This window comes from Haliotis rufescens, unplaced genomic scaffold (genome assembly GCF_023055435.1).
Source record: "Haliotis rufescens isolate VD_foot unplaced genomic scaffold, xgHalRufe1.0.p SCAF_54, whole genome shotgun sequence".
Classification (NCBI taxonomy): domain Eukaryota; kingdom Metazoa; phylum Mollusca; class Gastropoda; order Lepetellida; family Haliotidae; genus Haliotis; species Haliotis rufescens.
The window spans coordinates 2,561,382-2,582,495 of record NW_025964268.1 but is presented as its reverse complement, the minus strand read 5'-3'; the positions used below and the strand labels follow the sequence as shown (position 1 = coordinate 2,582,495).

Genomic DNA, 21,114 nt, shown 5'->3' with positions numbered 1-21,114 from the left:
GCTTAAGGTAGTCATAAATCTAAAAACATTAACTGATACACTATGAAAACGCATAGAGGAGTTTGGGAAATACTTTTCATTTTCAGCGAACTGACAGAAAACAAAGAAATTTGTATGTGGTAGTGGGGCAGAAAGGCATCTAACATTGCTATAATGTTGTCTGAGTTCAAATCCCCATTCACATTACCATACCTGACATAGGTTTCAAGTAACTTGTTACTTATCAAAGAAAAAATCCACTGTGTTTCAGTATAATTATTAGGTTATTGGAGAATCCAATCCAAGATCAGTGCTGACAAACCACGAGTCTGGTTTGACGCTCCTTTGAACAGTATCCTATTTGTCATGGCATGGTCCCATCCTCTGTATCTCCAGCGCTAACATTTATGTAAACCTACACCTACCCCTGGATCCTTTCCCGTGGTTCTTGCAATCGCAAATTACCCGCCCTTGGGGTTAGTTGCACCTGGCAGACCATTAAACCGCCAGGGCAAATCTAGTTTGTGAAACAAAGATGAGAGGACACGTCTACCTCGTTCTTCATAATCGGTTTATTGTACAAACAAAACACAGTTTGATGCAGACGTATGACATCAAATGACATGTCATGACCATAACAACGTACAAGTAGATACAATAAACACAGTATCATGTCTGTAATTGCACATGAGGGTAACAAAATCTTTAATAGGCCGATTCCACTTCAGCATACTGACACCAGGTCAATACGTACCTACATATTGGTTCAACAAGACCTGATGTTCATAAGCATAACCCAACATTTCTGGCAGTTAACAAATCTCGGATACTAAAACAAATCACTCAGAACCTGTGTTGGTCGTAGTCATGTTCAGGTAGCTGTTTGTGGAGTAGTATCAATGTCCAATGTAAAATAGCCTTGTGGTGGTCACCTATCTTAAAATCATATTTGGTTCCTAAGAATTATTTCATAGTTGAATAGCACCCTAACCGCCTTCAAAAAGATGTTTGCAGTTTGTAGAATTCTTCAGTGAGCAAGTGAACGCCGTGTGGCCTCTGTTGAATGTCTTGACAAACGTGTGAATACTGTCTGTACCAATTCCAGGCTCCCAAGAATATTACACATAACGTGGACACTACATCAGCCATCAGACAGCAGCCGTATCACAGCACACATGGTTGTGGCAAGGTGCACAGAAAATAATGTACAAATTTGGCAAGTGATTATAAACATTTTGAAACCAAAAACATGATTACCACTTATCCTGTGGCCAGTTGAAACTATTTCAATCTATGCATGGAGAAAAACCCATTTTAAGAATAATAATGATATTTGTACCTTAACTAAACATCAATTTCTTAGGATCATTCAATGAAGAGGTCCGTTGAATGTTGCTTTGAACAGTATTTCTGTAATAACAGCGCAATTAAGCCTGATGTGAAATTTGATCACGGTAATGTTGGTCGTAGACATTTACCACTTCAGTGATACCCACGAGCTCAGGTGTGGTTCTGACAAACCAACAGGGAGTGACGGAGTATATTTTAACCACACATTGAACAATATTTCAAAAAAGTCCAAAGCCCAAACTGATGCTGATCTAGACATTGACTTCTTTCGTGACACCGAGGATGAATGTGGTGTTCACAAACAAGAATAATAATGAGGTTGAATCTTGGTTTCAGACCTGTGATCATACGATTCTTGCTACCTTAGGGACACAATTCTGCACAGTGAAATTGAGCACTTTAGACCACTGGACCACTTGGGCCCAGGTGTAGGGTAGGAGTCTGTTTTGCGAACCTACACAATACTAAAGCTTTGGTTGTTTTAGGTAATGATGTTGGCAGACAACTGGGGGCGTTCTTACATCACACTGCATGTTCACAGTCATTAAGAGTATTAGGTCTCTCCCATCCATCAGTCGTCTGGCCATCAGCTTGAGTAGCACAGCTTGAGTATAGCCCATAGAATCTATGAAGGTTGGTACACATACATGTGTACCTTCTCGGGATGTGAAAAATACATTCATAAAGGCGAGTTGCAAGCATACACACTTTGCAGGATAAAATATATACTTTGGCCATTCATCCAGGCTCCCTTTCAACAACCACCTGCTCGGAGTCCCAGTCTCCTAGTTCAAGAAGTAACCAGCTCAGAGGTTGCTCACACCAACATGGGACACCCACATACACCAGCCTTCAACTGGAAATAGGTTCAACCTTAAAGTATATGGCTAGACTCCCACCCTGAACTTGCTCTTTAGCAGATTTGTATTCAGAGAAAGGTCCAAATCTTCCATCTTGAAGTTCAGATCCTGAACAAGCTTCAAATCTGAACAGACTTGTATCCTGAACACACTTTATATGTGAACAGACTACCTGGAAAAAGTTCCTGACCTGAACAAGCTCCACACCTGAACAAGCTCCAAACCTGAACAAGCTCCAAACCTGAACAAGCTCCAAACCTGAACAAGCTCCAAGCCTGAACAAGCTCCCCACCTGAACAAGCCCACAACCTGAACAAGCTCCAAGCCTGAACAAGCTCCCCACCTGAACAAGCTCCAAGTCTGAACAAGCTCCAAGCCTGACAGGCCACACACTTGAACTGACTTCCGCAGTGGACAGGTTCATCACCAGAACACTGACTTTGTCTTCAGCCTGTTTGATCCAGGGCTCCAAACTATCACATGTATTCCCCACACACCCATTTAACAATGGGTGGGTTCTGTACTAGGAGGCTCCTAACTCCCGGAATTTCTTAAAGCGTTTCCACTCTCCAGTGGAATAGTTCATCTGGAAGTAGGTGTCCGCAATCATCTTCCTCTGGACACCATCCGTCTGTTGTACAGTCTCTTCCGTCTCGCTGAGTCGGATGTTGAGTATATCTCCCTGCTGTGGGCAGGGGTTGTCTGTGGAAGAAACAAGTTTGTGTGAGAGAATGCATTCTGTGAGAATAGCCACTGGTCCAAGGATAGCGGAAGGTGAGGGAATAGTTGATGCAGTGAGTGGTTGAGTGAGACAAGTGGCTGAGTGAGGGGATTGAGTGAGACAAGTGGCTGCATGAGGGGGTTGAGGGAGACAAGTGGCTGCGTGAGGGGGTTGAGTGAGACAAGTGGCTGCGTGAGGGGGTTGAATGAGACAAGTGGCTGCATGAGGGGGTTGAGAGACAAATGGCTGCATGAGGGGGTTGAGTGAGACAAGTGGCTGCGTGAGGGGTTTGAGTGAGACAAGTGGCTGCGTGAGGGGGTTGAGTGAGACAAGTGGCTGCGTGAGGGGGTTGAGTGAGACAAGTGGCTGCATGATGGGGTTGAGTGAGACAAGTGGCTGCATGAGGGGTTGAGTGAGACAAGTGGCTGCATGAGGGGGTTGAGTGAGACAAGTGGCTGCGTGAGGGGGTTGAATGAGACAAGTGGCTGCATGAGGGGGTTGAGTGAGACAAGTGGCTGCATGAGGGGGTTGAGTGAGACAAGTGGCTGAGTGTGAGTGTTGAGTGAGACAAGTGGCTGCGTGAGGGGGTTGAGTGAGACAAGTGGCTGCATGATGGGGTTGAGTGAGACAATTGGCTGAGTGTGAGTGTTGAGTGACACAAGTGACTGCGTGAGGGGGTTGAGACAAGTGGCTGTGTGAGGGGGTTGAGTGAGACAAGTGGCTGCATGAGGGGGTTGAGTGAGACAAGTGGCTGAGTGTGAGTGTTAAGTGAGACAAGTGGCTGCGTGAGGGGGTTGAGTGAGACAAGTGGCTGCGTGAGGGGGTTGAGTGAGACAAGTGGCTGCATGAGGGGGTTGAGTGAGACAAGTGGCTGCGTGAGGGGGTTGAGTGAGACAAGTGGCTGCATGAGAGGGTTGAGTGAGACCCGTGGCTGAGTGAGGGGGTTGAATGAGACAAGTGGCTGAGTGAGGGGGTTGAGTGAGACCCGTGGCTGAGTGAGGGGGTTGAGTGAGACAAGTGGCTGAGTGAGGGGGTTGAATGAGACAAGTAAGAAGTTGCTGTGTGAGGGGGTTGAGTGAGACAAGTGGCTGCATGAGGGGGTTGAGACAAGTTGTTGTGTGAGGGGGTTGAGTGAGACAAATGGCTGCGTGAGGGGGTTGAATGAGACAAGTTGCTGTGTGAGGGGGTTAAATGAGACAAGTAAGAAGTTGCTGTGTGAGGGGGTTGAGTGAGACAAGTGGCTGAGTGTGAGTGTTGAGTGAGACAAGTGGCTGCATGAGGGGGTTGAGACAAGTTGTTGTGTGAGGGGGTTGAGTGAGACAAATGGCTGCGTGAGGGGGTTGAGTGAGACCCGTGGCTGAGTGAGGGGGTTGAGTGAGACAAGTGGCTGAGTGAGGGGGTTGAATGAGACAAGTAAGAAGTTGCTGTGTGAGGGGGTTGAGTGAGACAAGTGGCTGAGTGTGAGTGTTGAGTGAGACAAGTGGCTGCATGAGGGGGTTGAGACAAGTTGCTGTGTGAGGGGGTTGAGTGAGACAAGTGGCGGTGTGAGGGGGTTAAATGAGACAAGTGGCTGTGTGAGGGGGTTGAGTGAAACAAGTGGCTGCGTGAGGGTGTTGAGTGAGGGGTTTAGTGGGAGGTTGAGTTAAGTCAGGGACTGGTTGAGTTAGGTGTCATTCAGCTAGATGTAACATGAAGCCATGGTGATGAATAGACTGGAAATGTAATACACTGGATCAGTAAGGATGAGACACAAAACAGGGAGCCATACCTCTAGATCCTGCCATAAAACCGAGGATGAGAGCCTTCTCTGGCCGAGTGACTTTGTTCGACGTCTTAAACATCTCCTGTGCTTCAAGCATTTGTTCTCTCTGGAAGAAAAATAGTAACTCCTTTGTATAATGTGACATGATTAATGTGATTTAATGGCCATATAGCTCATTCCAGGTTGGATTTGTTTGGTCGGTTGGTTGCATGTTTGTGCCAATACGGTGCCCCGGTAGCAGGAATAGAGAAGCTGTGAGGGTAATTACTCATTACCTGCTTGTATAAAAAGCACCCCCTCTATTTGATTTAGCTTAAATCTGCTGTACTTTTATTTTAGTGTACATCATACAAACCAAAATAACATATATACAGACAATCTATTTTATCCCAAATCTCAATATTGAACACTACTCACTGTGAGTGAAAGGCCTTTCTTGGCCGGTGCTGCAACAGCCGCCTGTGCTTGAGGTGCTGCCGTCACCTGCACAGACTGTTGGAGTAGTGCAGGTTGCTGTTGTTGTTGCTGCTGTTGCTGTGGCTGTAGTGGAGTTGTTGCCAGCACAGCTGTTTGTTGTTGGGTGACTACCTGCTGTAGGGTTGTCTGAGGTTGCAGTATCACTGTTTGTGATTGGCTGCCTGGTTGCTGGGTGACAATCATCTGTGTCCTGATCTGTGATTGGCCAAGCTGTTGCTGCAGTTGTTGCTGAAGGTTTTGTCTGGCTTGCTGAGTCGAGGCCGACAGAGTTACCGATGCTGCAATACAGCAGGGGGCAAATTAACTCATCATCTCATCACATTTACATTATCATTCTGATCTTAGGGTGAATAGGTTTGCCTTACATTCATGTGTGTCTGAGAACGAAGAGTTTTGATGCAGGTTTTAGATATCTTCTAGTAGAAGCATAGTGCTGACAAACCAAGGATCATAATCAGAGAAAATCAAGGATTTTAATCTACAATCAACAGATCCTGGCACACATAAGGGATGCAACTATGAATCAAGAATTGTGTCAATTTTGATGCTAAGTAGAGTTATATAATATAAATATGACACGTCAACAGAAAAAACTTCAATTTTCATTCTCAGCTACTGTATCACCAGACAGCATAGTCAGTTTGGTTGGCAATAAGGAATGGTTTTGTTTTGGTTGCTATGGGTATTTTGTGTTACCTGTAGTAGGGGTGGCGGCAGCGGGCTGTGTCGGGAGTCGACTACTTGCCGCTGGAACATAGGCTGGGGTGGGTGTGGACAATGTTGAAGTGCTTGTTCCAACAGCAGGGGTGGGCATTTTCTGAAACCACATAGAGCTCATCAGTGAAGTGTGTCATGGTAAGACTGAAAAGTTGATTCTGAAGACATAACACCCTGAAACATTGGTGCTGGCGGGAATTCCGTACTAAAGCATGCATCCAAATGTTACTGATATCTGAGTGGGATCTAACCTGCAACGGTCATATCTGTAGCCTAGGATGTGAGCTACTAGGCTACAGAGGTACTGACAAACCCTCATGGTCTTGAGAATTTTGTTTTCAAGTACAGGTACGTCAACAAGAGATATTTACATTCGTTTCCTATGGTTCATGGACAATGTCTTTGGAAACATAAAATTGTTGATTAATGTTTGTTCCAAAAAAGGTTCCGGGTTATACACAGATGAAATACGGCTCCTCAGGTTGGGTTAAACATGGAAACACTAGTGATGACAGGGTGTTCTCATTTTTTTTCTATAATATTTTATCTTTTTATAGCCTCCAACTATTAGGAAACAAAGAAATACTTAACAACATTGTGTACATCTGTATTTCTAATGAAATACAATACACACTTTCAGTAAGTCACTGTCACAGCCAGGTTTATTATTTGTGGTAAAAGGTGAAGACAGATGGAAAATTATCTCCCTTGAAATTTAGTCACCATTTATAATACAAGTTGCAATAACAAACAAGCTATGTTCAAAATAAAGTATGAGATTCAGTGGATCACTGCCATAACCCCCATGTACAAAGTAAAAGATTCAGGGGACGTCAGGACTCCCAATTAATTTCAACACCATCAACATCAATATTCTTTACAACAATTGTTGCACTCCAAAGTCAAGGTGATATGAGTTGTCTCCCTTGATTCCACCAAATGTTTTTTCTTATACCATTTGCTAAAATGTTCTCCATTTTGTGATCAATATTCCACTTATACCTCAAGTCATTCTTGATTTTCCTGTGTCACTAAAGCAATAAGATCATGCATGTTGTCCACCTTGGTATTAGTTTCTCACTGAATAAAGATTTGAAATTGAACATGCTGTTTAAGTTTGGCTGATTGAGCATGCTAAACGGATAATAATCTTTCATAACCGTGGCTACATCACAGATTCCTGTTATTGTGATTCGATGAATCATGAAACAGCTGGTAGGTCACAAAAAACAGTTGACAGTTAATTAACAGCATATCCTATGGTAAATGGTAACCATGGTAATAAAACCAGAGAGCTACAAAGCCGTAATTTAGAACTAAATTTGAAACACGCGTATAATACACATAAATTTACTGCATGTGTAAAGGCACTATAGCTAATTCAAGGTCAAGCAGATCACAACCAAGCACATGGAGAGACAAAACTTTCACAAGATAACAGACAGTTCAATGAACATTTGTTACACAGTTAATATTGATGAAAAATGATCAAATGACAACAAACATGAACAAAGACATACCGGTGTCGCTGGAGGCACGAGGCCGGCAGCATAGTCTGGCGTGTATGATGTCACTGCAGTCGTAGTCGTTGCAGATGTTGCTGTAGATGCTGCTGCTTCCTTTTCCTTCTTCTGCAGCTCAATTGCCTCAATTTCTGAAACAAGAAAAGTTTCACTTATCAAATACACTTACGCATGACAGCGAGTGATTTTGGTTTAGCGCTGCTTTAAACAGTATTTCAGTGTGTCAGATTTACCAGTATGTGTATGCTGCTGACAAACCTAGAAACAAATTTTGGAAAGCAGAGATTTGAGCCAACAATCATAACTTTCTGGTTCCCCTAGGGGACAGAGATCTGTAGCACCTTAGACAGCTCGGCCCCACATGCCACCACAAACGACAATAACCCAAGTCAGTCATTATTCAACACGGGTTACTCTTGAGCTGAATGTTGCAATAAGCAATATATCTCATGTAAACAGTCCTGACTTGGCCAGACAAACCTGTAACTGACAAGTGAAAACATGTGCAACTTGTGCACCAGGTCACGATGACGTGACACCACTTTAGTCACTTCTCAAGACAAGCAATACATTACAGGGACATATTGAACGGCATGATGAGATTGTTTGGCATACAAACTGTAACTTGTAAATAAACATAGAATTTTTACTGACCAGCCATCTTCTTTCTCCGCTTGGCTTCCTTGGAACCAACAGGAACTTCATCCAGGTCCAAGAACTGACAAGAAACACAGTTCAGTTACCGACAGAGAAATCATTATCATCACAATATCAAGATTAAACATTATTGAATATGGAATTTACACCCAAAAAGGTTTTACACACAATTCAAGCTTTGCAAAATACAAGTAAGTTGTGACAATGTAAGTACATATTCTGATCTAACCTGTAAGCTAAGGTTCAACATGAGTTGCCTTTGACATTAAAAAGAATGGTACAAAATTTGTGCGGTTTTGTCATATTTCAGATGTCATTATTTCATATTTGGAAAGGTCAGCTATCAAATAGTTTGTGTTCAACTCACATGATTAGTCAATTGAGGCTCAATCAAATTATATAAATGAAATCAAACGAAGCACTTGCTTCATAATGGGCACTAGCCATTGCTGGCTGAGTAATTGTAAGGCCGGATTGTATGTCAATAGTTCATAAATATATATTGCCTTTGGAAAATCGATACAGAACCTCAGTACAATTTGATACAGCGCGTATGAATCGATGCATGGATGGGCAGATCTGAGAAGCATTGATACATCGGTGAATTGTAACACATCTAGAACACTCTAATAAAAGCACTGTCAATATAGAATCATACTGGTCAGGATAGATTCATGCAAGTGATTCGTCAGCATCTTTGTCTTAATACATATGAAAAACACCATAGAGTACTGCAACAGAGCAGACTTTCTGACCAGTCTCGTGCCAGAAACATAGCACACATTATGCCTGTCAAGCAAACAGGGTTTCCTTACGAAACAAGAAAACAGCATTATCACTATCACCCATCATGGGGCACATCAAATATTTTGTTTGTGAATACAAACTATCAAAAAGCCCTAAGAAGAGACTGGCACTTGGGCTGCTTTATGTCATCAGAAAAAATGATAAAATATGAAATTAACACACACAAAAGGCGCCTTCTCTGAAAAATTTCTAAGATAAGCTAACTTTAGTAGTTTCTGAGAAAACTTGTCCCAATTGCAGACTATGTATGCACCAAGTAAAATAACATGGATTAATTTCAACTTTGTTAAAAAATAACTGATGGGTCCAATTTTTGAACTCTTGAAGTCTTGACAAATATCGCTTAGATAAGCATGCAAAGTTTCATTCATAATAATTTAAGGCACCAACTCAATCTTGACAAGTATTTCTAATATCAGCATGCAAACTTTCATTTATGTAATTTCAGAAGTTGCTGAGAAAACTGCAGGGAGCAGGGGCCATAAATCTGTGAAGAAATGTACAACAACAATTTTCGAACACATTTGAGATTGTGACCAGTGACATCAGTGTGTTAAATTTCATTTCTCTAACTTGAACAGTTTTGAGAAAATTTGAGAAGCAGACGGACGGACTGTTTCAATATCTCATGCCCCACTTTGTGGCAGGGATAATAATCAAAATGAATTTGATTATTGATGACATTAGTATACTTATCCTGTCAACACATTGCAATTACCTTCTGGACTTCGATCCTATAACACAGAACCCCAAACATGCCTCTTCCTCCTCTGGGGGCCCCAAGCCCTCGGTTACCAGCAGGAGTTATCTGTCCCTGATCCCCGCACTGTCATCTCATGTGCAGGACACTGGGTAGCACTGATGGTGGTGGGAATGCGTACACATAACAATTTTCCTAGGAGATGGCGAGAGCATCGTGATCCACAACAACTGAACATCCGTTGGTGTGCACTGATAAGGGCGAGATAGTGCATTGGCCGTTTGTAACGCCTGGAATATGACAAGGCCATCCATCGACACGCTGTCTATCATACCAAACAGAAAGTTCCCTGAACCAATAGTGCTGCGTTTGGAAGGGGGTGTGGGCGTATATCTCGAGACTGGTCTTTACCACTTTGACCCCCACCAGATCCTTGGTCGCGAAAACAGTGTCGCACCTGGCTCTTTGGCTGGTAGTGACCATATGGTTTCCGTCCACTGCCTGCATGTGCAGACGTAGCTCCAAAGTTTTGTAAGTCCCTAAGGGCGATCTGTGAGTGAACCCTATTGGCCCATGTCTTCGCTGTATCGGCCCATGTCTTCGCTGTATCGTCCACCTTGCTGTTAAATAAGGTGAGGCCAGACCAAGGTTGTTGCAACAAAGTCATGCACATGTTGATGTCCCAAGACAATTCTTCCAAAAGAGCCTGTTGTCTCAAAAGTGTCATCTGTCATCTGTCCACGCGCATGTAACAAAATGTCCGCCATGCTCTCTACATGAGGGGCAACCTGAAAAGTCGCAGACAGCAAGGGAGTAGCCCAAGGTTTAGGCGGAGTCATTCGATTTTTTTCTCTATCATGGCCTCAAAAACAGATGTGAGAGTGGCATCAGAGCGAGGCAAAAGTCACTATCAATTGCTGCAAGTGCCTTATCTTCCATTTAAAAGCATTCACCCCAAAACCCAAACTTCTGTGCGTGTTATCCACTGAAGGCGACACAATGGGGAAGGGCAAGGTATGCAGCTTACGTACCAATTCCAAATTTGCCCAACAAACCGTTTCAGTCAATCGCCACAAAAGCCTTGACCAATAACTTCGAGAAGTTCCACCTCCTCCTTCTTCTCCGCATCAGGGTCCTCCTCGGAGAGAGAACGCGTAGGGGAGCTGGGTAGAAGACATCTTTGGTGCAGGCGCTATGATAGGCAAATGAGCAGCCTGCACAGTCGTAGCTGGCGTCCAATCAAAGTGGTGTGGACCCAAAGGTGCTTGATTGTAAAGTTCGTAGTAAGCTTGATTTAGAAAAAAAGGTTGCTGCTGTAATCCATAAGCCATGGCTCCCATCCAAGGGTGTCTCTGATTCAGGTAACAACCCTTGGGGTGGTAAGGGGCATGATCCCCGTCCAGCGCTTGTGTGCTCAGCCAAGTCTGTGATTTAGACGGTGCCTCGTTCAGCGTGGCCTTACCATTTCAAAATATGCATGCGAAATGAAAAAATTCTCACACAGCATGAAGTAATATCCGTCTAAAACAGATATTGATGGAGAAACAGTCCCACAGAATGACCACTAATCATAAAACACAAGGATATAGATGTACATTCGCAAGTGCATGTGTAACACTGTGCGCAATGAGAAGTGCAGGGATCAGGGACAGATAACTCCTGCTGGTAACCGAGGGCTGGGGGTGCCCCAGAAGAGGAAGAGGCATGTTTTGGGTTCTTTTTATAGGATCGAAGTCCAGAAGGAAATTGTAATGTGTTGTGTCAGGATAAGAGATAACATAAAGATTTGCCAAATGTGAGAGTAAAATTAGAGTCAATCAGAAATTAGCTAAATAGACCAAGTAGTCTGTATCGCAACCTTAACAGTTCTAGCAAAGCATGTCATGTTAATATGGTGCAGGTACACGTTACAGGCATAAAAAGACCATTAGAACCACTGTATCTACAACACTGACAGTACCTTTATCTTCCCTTCCTTCCGGGCCGAGTTGGACCTGTTGGTGAGAGGGGGGGTACTCAGAGGCGTGTTGTTGATCCTCCCAAATCCTGCCCCAGCTGCTCGGAAGGCTGGAGTAGTGGGGCTCCTTCCTGGCAAGCCTTTCAGAGGAGCTGGAAAGTAGTATGTCAATGTCAGGCCATGTCGTCACTAGTAACCTATGATGTATGACAATGTTGCCACAAGTAGCCACTGATGTACAACAATGTTGTAACCACTGATTATACAACAATGCCATCACTAGTAACCACTGATGTACAACAATGTCGCAACAAGTAACCACTGATGTACGACAATGTCACAACAAGTAACCACTGATGTACAACAATGTCGTCACTATGTTGTTTAATGCAGCACTTAGCAAATATTCCAGCTATATGTTGATGATCTGTAAATATCCAGTGATTGACATCATGAGCATCAATTCACGCAGTTGGGATATGATGATATGCATCAACCAAGACATATATGTCGCCTCATATGACAAGCATATCGCCTTTTACTGCAAGCATGGGTTGCTGAAGACCAATTCTAACCCAGAATTTCATTGGTTGTCACCACTAGTAATCACCGATATATGACAATGTTGCTGAAAGTAGCCACCGACTTATGACAATGGCGCAACAAGCAGCCACCAATACACGACAATGTTGTCACAATGTGTAATAATGATGACACTGCCTGTAGCTTGTCATCTCTCTGTTAACATGGGTTATCTCAATGTACAATAATGTTAACTCAGGTCAGCTAGTAAAAGTATTTGACCTGCTTGTAAACTGCTGTTACTGTGAATGTTGATTTACAACTTAAGTGAAAGGAAAAACAGTGGCCCCTCAGCAAGCCAGTTTGCTTGTTGTTTGACAGCACACTTAGTAATATTACAACTATATGACGGCAGTCTGTAAATAATTCAATCTGGACCAGACAATGTGCACATCATAACATCATGAGAATCGATCTACGCAATTGGGATACCATGACATGCATCAACCAAGTCACCGTGCCTGATCACCTCATCCCGTTAGCCGCCTCTTGTGACAAGCGTGGGTGGCTGAAGACCAATTCTGACCCGGATGTTCACAGGGGTTAGAGCTAAAACACTTTCATTTCAACCGACATTAACATTTGAACCAATGTATTACTTGAATCATCCATCTTCTTAGCAAAACTCCGGATCTTGATGGGCACAGAATTGGGCACGTTGTTCTTCTTGTTGGCAGCCACTTCTGAAGCTGAAAAAAGGAGAGAAAAATATGTCAGTGTTAACGTTTAGGCTTATGGATCTGCACACCACAGATATTTACATTTACAGTGCCAGGTTTAATCAGGCACGGAAGGCCTCTCTCCATCCTGGTGCCAACCATAGTACCAAGTGATCAGGGTTTCCCATGACATAGGAATACTTAGGCATTTGACAATATTTTCCGCAAAAATACTCCTAAACTTATTGGTGATTTTAACAAAAACATGCAATGCATTTAACCGTCGTAACAGAAACTTCAAATATGAGTTATTACGTGTTGCAAACAACTGAATGTTCATGATATTCTTTTATGTCTTAATGAGTATCTTTGAGATCTAAATTAAAACTCATGCATGGCCCTGCAACTCATACTCATGACTGACAAAAACATGAACAGTCAGTCAAGATGACAACATGTCTTCAATGGCTAGGGGAACCTACACTTTTGAAGAAGTTCAGCTCGAAGTGTGGCCGACTTGGGTTTTCTCTTTAGAGCGAAGTGTTTGACAGGCTGTGGAGGCTGGCCAGCAGTGTTCGACAGCGCTGTCTTGTTGAGAAACTGACATTCAATAGGCAGCATGCGCACATCGGCCGACTTTTTCACTGAGATAAACAAACAAACAAGCATGAAATACTCGCATCCCCCACCAATATGACATGCCGGGTTGTGTGCAATGTAAATGGCCTAATTGCAGCACTAAAAAATGTTTACCGCCATTTTCAGTCTAAATCAAAGTCGCTGCCATGGAAAAATCCCAAACTATCAAAAGGCACCAGTTCACCGCTAGATCTATCTATGTGCCAAGTTTGGTGAAGAAATATGGTACGGTTTTCAAGATCTGCTCCGGAAACGAGGACTACCGCCATTTTCAGTCTAAATCAAAGTTGTTGCCATGGAAACTCGAAAAATATATTTTTGAAAAATCCCAAACTATCAAAAGGCACCAGTTCACCGCTAGATCTATCTATGTGCCAAGTTTGGTGAAGAAATATGGTACGGTTTTCAAGATCTGCTCCGGAAACAAAATGTGACGGACGGACGGAAAGACGGCACCCATTCCTATATCCCCCTTCCACTTCGTGGCGGGGGATAATAATGATAGTGTCCTCTCCAGGAGGGAGTGAGCAAGAGAAACATCATCATGAAGACAAACTTTACATGTTTACCAACAAATTGAAAATTTTACAATATATAAGTATTTTTATATACTTATCCTATCTCACACTCCGCATTTCTTATTCTCATTGTGAACCTAAGTGGAAACATGCTTGAACAAAGGTTTCCAGCGTCTAAAAAAAAGGGTTGGATGGTGGGATGCAAATCCCTAGCCGAAAAAAGGCAACAACCGTAGGACATACACGAAGAAGCTGGTGCTAAACACTAAACAGTGATACAGAACAATATTAAGTAACATTGTCTAGTGTCATAAAGACAATACTTGTGGATAGGGAAGAAACACTCCAGAAATGTGGCCCTGATACATGAAACAAGGGTGACACATGAGCATGATAAGATCGGGAAAAACACTTGAAACATAGTAAAAGCCACCTGGGATTCTCTTTTAATGCATCGTCAAAGCCGTCAGTCACGTCCCAGGGATTGAAATGATAGGCTCAGATAAGACTGAGTGAATATGGTTTTACGCCGCTTTTAGCAATATTCCAGCAATATCATGGCGGGGGACACCAGAAATGGGTTTCACACATTGTACCCATGTCGGGAATCGAACCCGGGTCTTCGGCGTGACGAGCGAACGCTTTAACCACTAGGCTACCCGACGGCCCCCTCAGATAAGAAGAGGAACAATTAACCACATCCACAAAAGGACCATCGAACCAATACCCAACAACATGTGCACAAGGCAGAGGTGAGCGTAACATAGGATCGGGACACCGGAGCCTGTCTGTGACTGATGGTGACTTCCTGATGAAGATCAAAGAGGTAGTACATGGAACTAGATCGGGCGCAAGCCTCACTCCATCTGTGCAGATGAGTCCAGGACAGTTGCTGTGCAAGAACCAACGACCTACATTGATGCAGACCTTGGACGTCAGTCACAGAGATGTTTCAGAGGTAGTGGATAGTCTGATCATCCGATCAAGTTAGTCACCTCTTATGACAAGCATGGATTGCTGAAGACCATTTCTAACATGTTCTCATGTTATGTCAGCTTGATGTTGGAGGAAAGCCCAAAGTGGCACAGGTCTTAGACTTAACACCTTGGTTAAACCCACAAGCCTGAATACAGTGCTGACAAATTACCCAGAAACAAACAAAATGAACCGGGATTCAAACCCACAATCACATGGTTCTGGAACACCTAAGGGACACAACTCTGCACAGTGATTTCTGACACCTTACAGGTTCTATTGCACCACGTGAGCATCAACCCAGGGACCAGCAGTGACAAGTGACATATGGTGCAGACTGGGCAGGTGTGTTCAGCTTCCTGTACATGGATTAGAAGGAGCTGGCAAAGCTGGTCATTTCTTGTTGGTTTTGTTCCTGTTTGAGCCAGACTGTGCACACATGTGCATGTAATACCTGTTGAATTCTCAGTTATTTCTAAAACAATATGGGAAAACATTTGGTGGTATGTAACCTAGATGACTGGGCCAGCCATGCCCCTGCCAACAAATAAATATTAAAAACATCTGGGATAAATGTATCAGATTATTCATCTTATAGCGAAAATGGTACAATGGGTTTTTCTAGTTTTACATTCAACGGAATATTTAGGAAATAGTAAGTAAAGAGGTTCCTCACCACTCTTCTTGAGGTCAGACAAGACCTCAGCAAATGTCTGACTGTTTTCCTCCAAGGCTGTGTTCAGTGAGCCTGTAGCTGGGAAGGTCTGTAGAATCTCCGCCACCATGCACACCCATGGGTCAGTGTCCATCATGGCCATGTGCAGAATCTCATCCATCTCCCGTTTCCACTGCAACCATAACAACTTTCTATTACCATAACAACAATATTCTGCTACCATGATGATAACTATATTTTGTAATCATGATGATAACTATATTTTGTAATCATGATAATATTCTGTTACCATGATCACAATAATATGTAACCATGATTGATGTTTCTTAACCATGGTAACCGTAACATTACTCTGGTGATGGTAAGAAGGCAATGTAGTGTTTGCAACTAATCAGGTTCTTTAGTCCTTGAGCATGAGTCTTACATGATCTTGGGATCCCTTCAGAGTTTTCAGAGTAGTCTTATCCTTCAATATGTTAAAGGACAGCTTCACTTTCATGTTCAAGTTGCAAACACAGCTATGCAGTTACTAACTTTCAGATGGCCACATGAAACATTTTCCATATTCAGGATACTTGGTTAACACAGGTTGACCATGTTCAAGTCGGAGACTGTTTATTCCCTAGTTTCAGTCGAGTGTATCGTGGTTGTTGGTGACATGGAGGAAACGCCACTTTTAAGTCTAAAGTGTATATGTTCACCTGAATGGTCAATATTGTAACAATTAAACAGAAGCTATCTGTCATGCCCAGGGGTCCGGAAACCGTCATATGCGCCGGACATGTCCGATTGGGAATCTCAAATGTCCGTTTTAAAATATTGCTTACCGGACATTTTAAAAAGTATTGTCCGGACATTCTTAAATTTTGACCGGACATGATCAACAGTTATGACTGAGCAGTTTCTGTCTGCAGTTGCAACACGATGAAGATTAACTACACTGACAAGCTTTGTTTGTTTTGATTGCTGTAAATACATCGTACCTACATGTCCAATCGGTCAATCACTGTAATAGGCAATAAACTGAGTTGACACTGATTAATCGAGGATTAATTACTGAGAACATCTTGTTAATTTGAGTGAAAGGTGTTTACAACTGTACATTAATACCTTGCATCATCGATGTACCTCATTATCCTCACAATGCTACGATATGTAACCTCAGACAAGAAGCGAAAGCGTGACGACAGCCAGTCGACCGATGCAGATCAGTCGAGCGGATCTGCCAAACCCTCAAAGTCTGGACGATCATTTTGTAAGTCGTGGCTAACGACTTTCACTTGGTTGACATACAATGTGGATTTGCAGATTTTATTGTTTTCAGTAGCTTGTTGTATATTGAATCTTGATTGACCGCCATTTTGCTTTCTCGGACGATCGATATCCAATTTTTTTTATGGTCAATAATTAAGTTCAGATGAAAAAAGTATTCAAATAACTATTGCTCATGCCTATTAGGCCATGTCAACAGTTGAGTTATCCTGATGTAACATCAACAATCTTTTTATGGGTGGTTACCATGTGTTTACCCAAATTGCAGCACACAAAACAGCAACAGGTTTTCATGAAAAACTATGACAGTCAATCTGTCAGAATAACAGCTTGATTAATACCCATTTCAACTACATGCATAATGGTGACCATGGTGACGTGGAAACTCTTACTGAACGCATAATTTTCTGGGGGTTGTATTGTTCTCCTTCTACCCGCCATATTATACCATACTAGATATATCATACTAGAGCTATAATATATGAACAAAAACTAGGATTTGTACATGTTGTATGACCTGTATGCATGTATCGCTGCAATTCTTTTTATGAAAATAATCATTTGTTGCCATTTGGTTTCTAAGCTTCAGTATAAATGGCTGAAGTTTTCAATTAAAATGTTTGGTAGGCATTAAGAGCCATTTGGTTTTGAGGGTTTTTTTCTTGAAAATTCAACAGATGTATCTTGAAATTTCAAAATATATACTAAGTTGAAAATTCATGATAATATGTTGAAATATCAGGATAATAAGTTGAACTTTAGGACTTTAACTCAAAATTTCAACATAGCATCTTGAAATTTTAAGAAAAAAAACAAATGGCCCTAAAAGGCTTCTGTTAAAATGTGTTTCTGTTTTTGGTGCATCACAAACAGTATTACTAGCAGGGGTGTAACTTATAGAGCAAATCTTGTCCAAGTCAATGTATCACAATTGTCCAAGGTCCCAAGGAAATATGTTGATGACAAATTAGAATTAATATCAATCGCCATACTGATGCAATGCTACAATGCGACAGACTGTAATACAACAAATATTTCATGTTAATCATTAACCCTATTAACATGATTAACGGTTGCATTCATTTGTTTGTTGTTTAACGCTGTACTCTGCAGTACTTAGTTGTACACAAATAATCAAGTGTGGATCATGCAAATCAGTGGTTGACATTATGAACAAAACATCTATGCATTGAGGGGTTGTATATAATTTCGTACCCCAAACTGCAAGTGATTTTGTTACCCCTAAGCAATGAATTATGTCATGTAAAATATATTCAAGCTAAGTGAGGACTGTCTGGGTCAGACTATGCCGTGATTAACAGCAAGTGATGACATGTGTTTTTTAAGTCTGTCTGTCTGTGTTTTAGTTTGACTGTACTTGGTATGTGTATGATATCATTCACAGAGACTGACCACTTAATCACACCGACAGCCAGGCAGAATCCGAGGAAGTGATACAGAAATGAAATAAACAACAGCTATGACGGTAAATCCATGTTGGAAGAGGTTCGAGATTAGGGCTGGGGGGAGTAACTCGGGTCGGGTGGGTACAGAGTAGAACCCGGGTACCCACATGAGTACCCGGACCCGTGGTTAGTCATGTGATATGTAGTTTAATGACAAAAATTATCTAGAACTCTATGGTTACACTACAAGTCACTAATGTTTGCATTTCTTTCTGACTATGCACCCACTCTTTCTGACTTTTCATATAGTTGAATAAAGATATAACTAAAGTCAACTTCAGTGTATGTATGACCAGATCATTAAATACATGTGTCTAAATATTTTGCAAGTGCTGTGGTAAAACAAAATTCCCAATCGGACATTTTGTATCGCTTGAAACCTACAGTGGGTACCCGGGTAGTAAATTTGGACTCTTCCCAGCCCTAGTCGAGATAAGTGACTGATATTAGCGTTCACCAGGTAATCTGAAATCTCCCTGGCCGGGGTATGGCTCGCATACTCACGAAATTACCAGCACGTCAACATTTAGTTCCAAACGATTAGTATTATCTCATGTATTGCTTCTTCAAAAAACAAATTTCTAACTGATTCTTATATATGACACAAAGTTGATTCTTGATTTGGACTGAAAAGAATGCCATTTTCACAACTTTGTGTCAATATTTTTTTCCGCGAAACGTCATCTCACCACTTCGGTGTTTCGCCGTGGAACGTGTAGGAAAGACAGCATGAGCTTGACCTTGACATGCGGCTGAAGTGTATGGAAACATTCCAGGATACTTAACAAACGTTCCTTGCTTAGTTGCGAGCAAATTGTACGTCCAGACCACAAATCGTCCGTAGATCCTAGTTTATTATGAAGCCACAGTGCAGTGTCACCGGAGGCCATATTGAAAAGAAGCGGGCCGAGCCAAAATACATAGTTCTGATTGGTTGATAATGAAAATCCGGAAGCTCATTCCCTTTTTACCTCCCTTTAGCCGAAGAAATCGTTTTAGTTTTGATTTTATGAGCGCATCTTCACATAATCGCAGAATCAACGAATACACCACATACGACCATTATACATATAGGATAATTCTCTGTTACTTACTTGGCAAACTGATTCGGCATTCAAACGAAATATTTGATCCTCTCAAATTTACCCATAAAATGTGAGGACAGACATTCAATCTGTAAAAACTTTGTAAAAACGCAACATTTTGTTTTAATATGTGTTGTATGAGTCATCGCTCATCTCTCATTAAATTGATTCTATGTACTTATGGACTCTTTATATAAAGGGACAAATTAAGATCAATCTGCAAGAATGAATATACTATTGTAGAAAATTGTTGAAGTACACAGCAGTTATATATGCTTTACACCAAGTTTCAACCCTGATCCTTATAAACCACATAAAAAGAAATAATATTTCTAATATCATACACTTTTCCCAATCGTTTCACAAAGAACAGAGTACAATCCTAATGACTTGAACAAAACAAAGTTGTTCTCATAAGGAGAACAAGACATGCTACTGTTTAGCGTCCTCGGTCTGGCTCAGAGATGTTTACAGAAACAAAACTGCATTTTGAGAAAATTAAAGAGCGTTACAGTATATCCTGAGCAGTGGCTATCAATACTTATTTCAATAAAGCAGCCTATGAGAATCAGTTTAATCATCGGTGGAAACAAGATGGACAACCCAGTCAGCGGGTCTGACCCGATCCCGCATGTCGCCTCTTACGACAATTTTACGGCAGGCATGAATTACTGAAGACCTATTGTATCTCAAATCTTCTAGGGTCGCTTGCTCTGTAATACTGGTTAAAGCGCTTAGCGTTCGCTCGTCACGCGGAAGGCCCAGGTTCGATTCCCACATGTATACAATGTGTGAAACCTTTTGTGGCGTCGTGATATTGCTGGAAAAGTGCTTAAAGCGACGTGAAACCATAGTTTACTCACGCACTATCAATGAAACATTTCGGCCGCTGTTTTGATTTGTTATCGATTATCTATATTATATTTACTTGTCCTTATCTACTTTGAACAGTACTGTCACGTGATGCAAGTCATTGATAAAGCGTTGAGGATCAGCGATAGAGACTAACTGGCGGCTATAACAGTCTCTTGTAGTTTCCCTTCATGATGTTATAATGCTAGTTTGTTTGTTGTTTAACGCCACACCCCAGCTATATGACGGCGGTCTGTAAATAATCGAGTCATGACCAGACAGTCTGCGATGATAGAAAATGACAGCTATTACAAACCGACAACATTGACTCTCCCGAGTCCATAGTCAGTCTCAATTATTAAATTAGAGTTATTTTCCGTATACACCTTCTCGTATACAAATCTGTTAATGAACTCTCAAGGGAAACTAATTTACGTACTTCCATTTTCATTTTTCGAGCCTTTTGGCGTTGTTTTTTTGTCAACAAAATCGTTTCAATCATAATGACACCCGTGCATAAAGTAAGTGCGTGACGACAGTTGACGGTTGAACCCAGGACAGGCTGATCCTGACACGTCTAAGGGGCATAACGCTGCAGTCTCATACCAGTGAGTCATGCGATGACTGAGTGAATGCTTGGTTTACCGCCGCTTTGAACAGTGTTTCAGTTGAATCATGCTACTCAGGGGGCGGGGGGAGGGAGTCCTACATGATGCATGTCTTACACACTAAGTACTGTGGTAAAACCCCCGAATACAGGCATGGTGCTTACGAACCGTGAAACACTATCACGGCTAAATTGGGATTCGGAGGTTTTTGGCACGTCTCAGACGACGAGGAGAGAAAGAAACAGGGAAGTATGTGTCAAATTGTCATAAAC

At 42.0% G+C, this 21,114-nt stretch overlaps 1 protein-coding gene across 1 annotated transcript; it reads right to left on the bottom strand.

Annotated features, from left to right (window-relative positions):
* Positions 1 to 533: 533 nt before the first annotated feature.
* LOC124121921 (negative elongation factor A-like) lies at positions 534 to 19,201 on the bottom strand. The gene is made up of 11 exons (XM_046485052.2): positions 18,987 to 19,201; positions 15,560 to 15,731; positions 13,234 to 13,395; positions 12,692 to 12,781; positions 11,514 to 11,662; positions 8,044 to 8,107; positions 7,387 to 7,520; positions 5,846 to 5,966; positions 5,090 to 5,427; positions 4,679 to 4,778; positions 534 to 2,891 (listed from the first exon to the last, which is right to left on the bottom strand). Exons 1-11 carry the CDS (start codon positions 19,185 to 19,187, stop codon positions 2,713 to 2,715), a joined length of 1,710 nt encoding a protein of 569 aa, XP_046341008.2. The 5' UTR covers positions 19,188 to 19,201; the 3' UTR covers positions 534 to 2,712.
* Between the last annotated feature and the right edge of the window lie 1,913 nt (positions 19,202 to 21,114).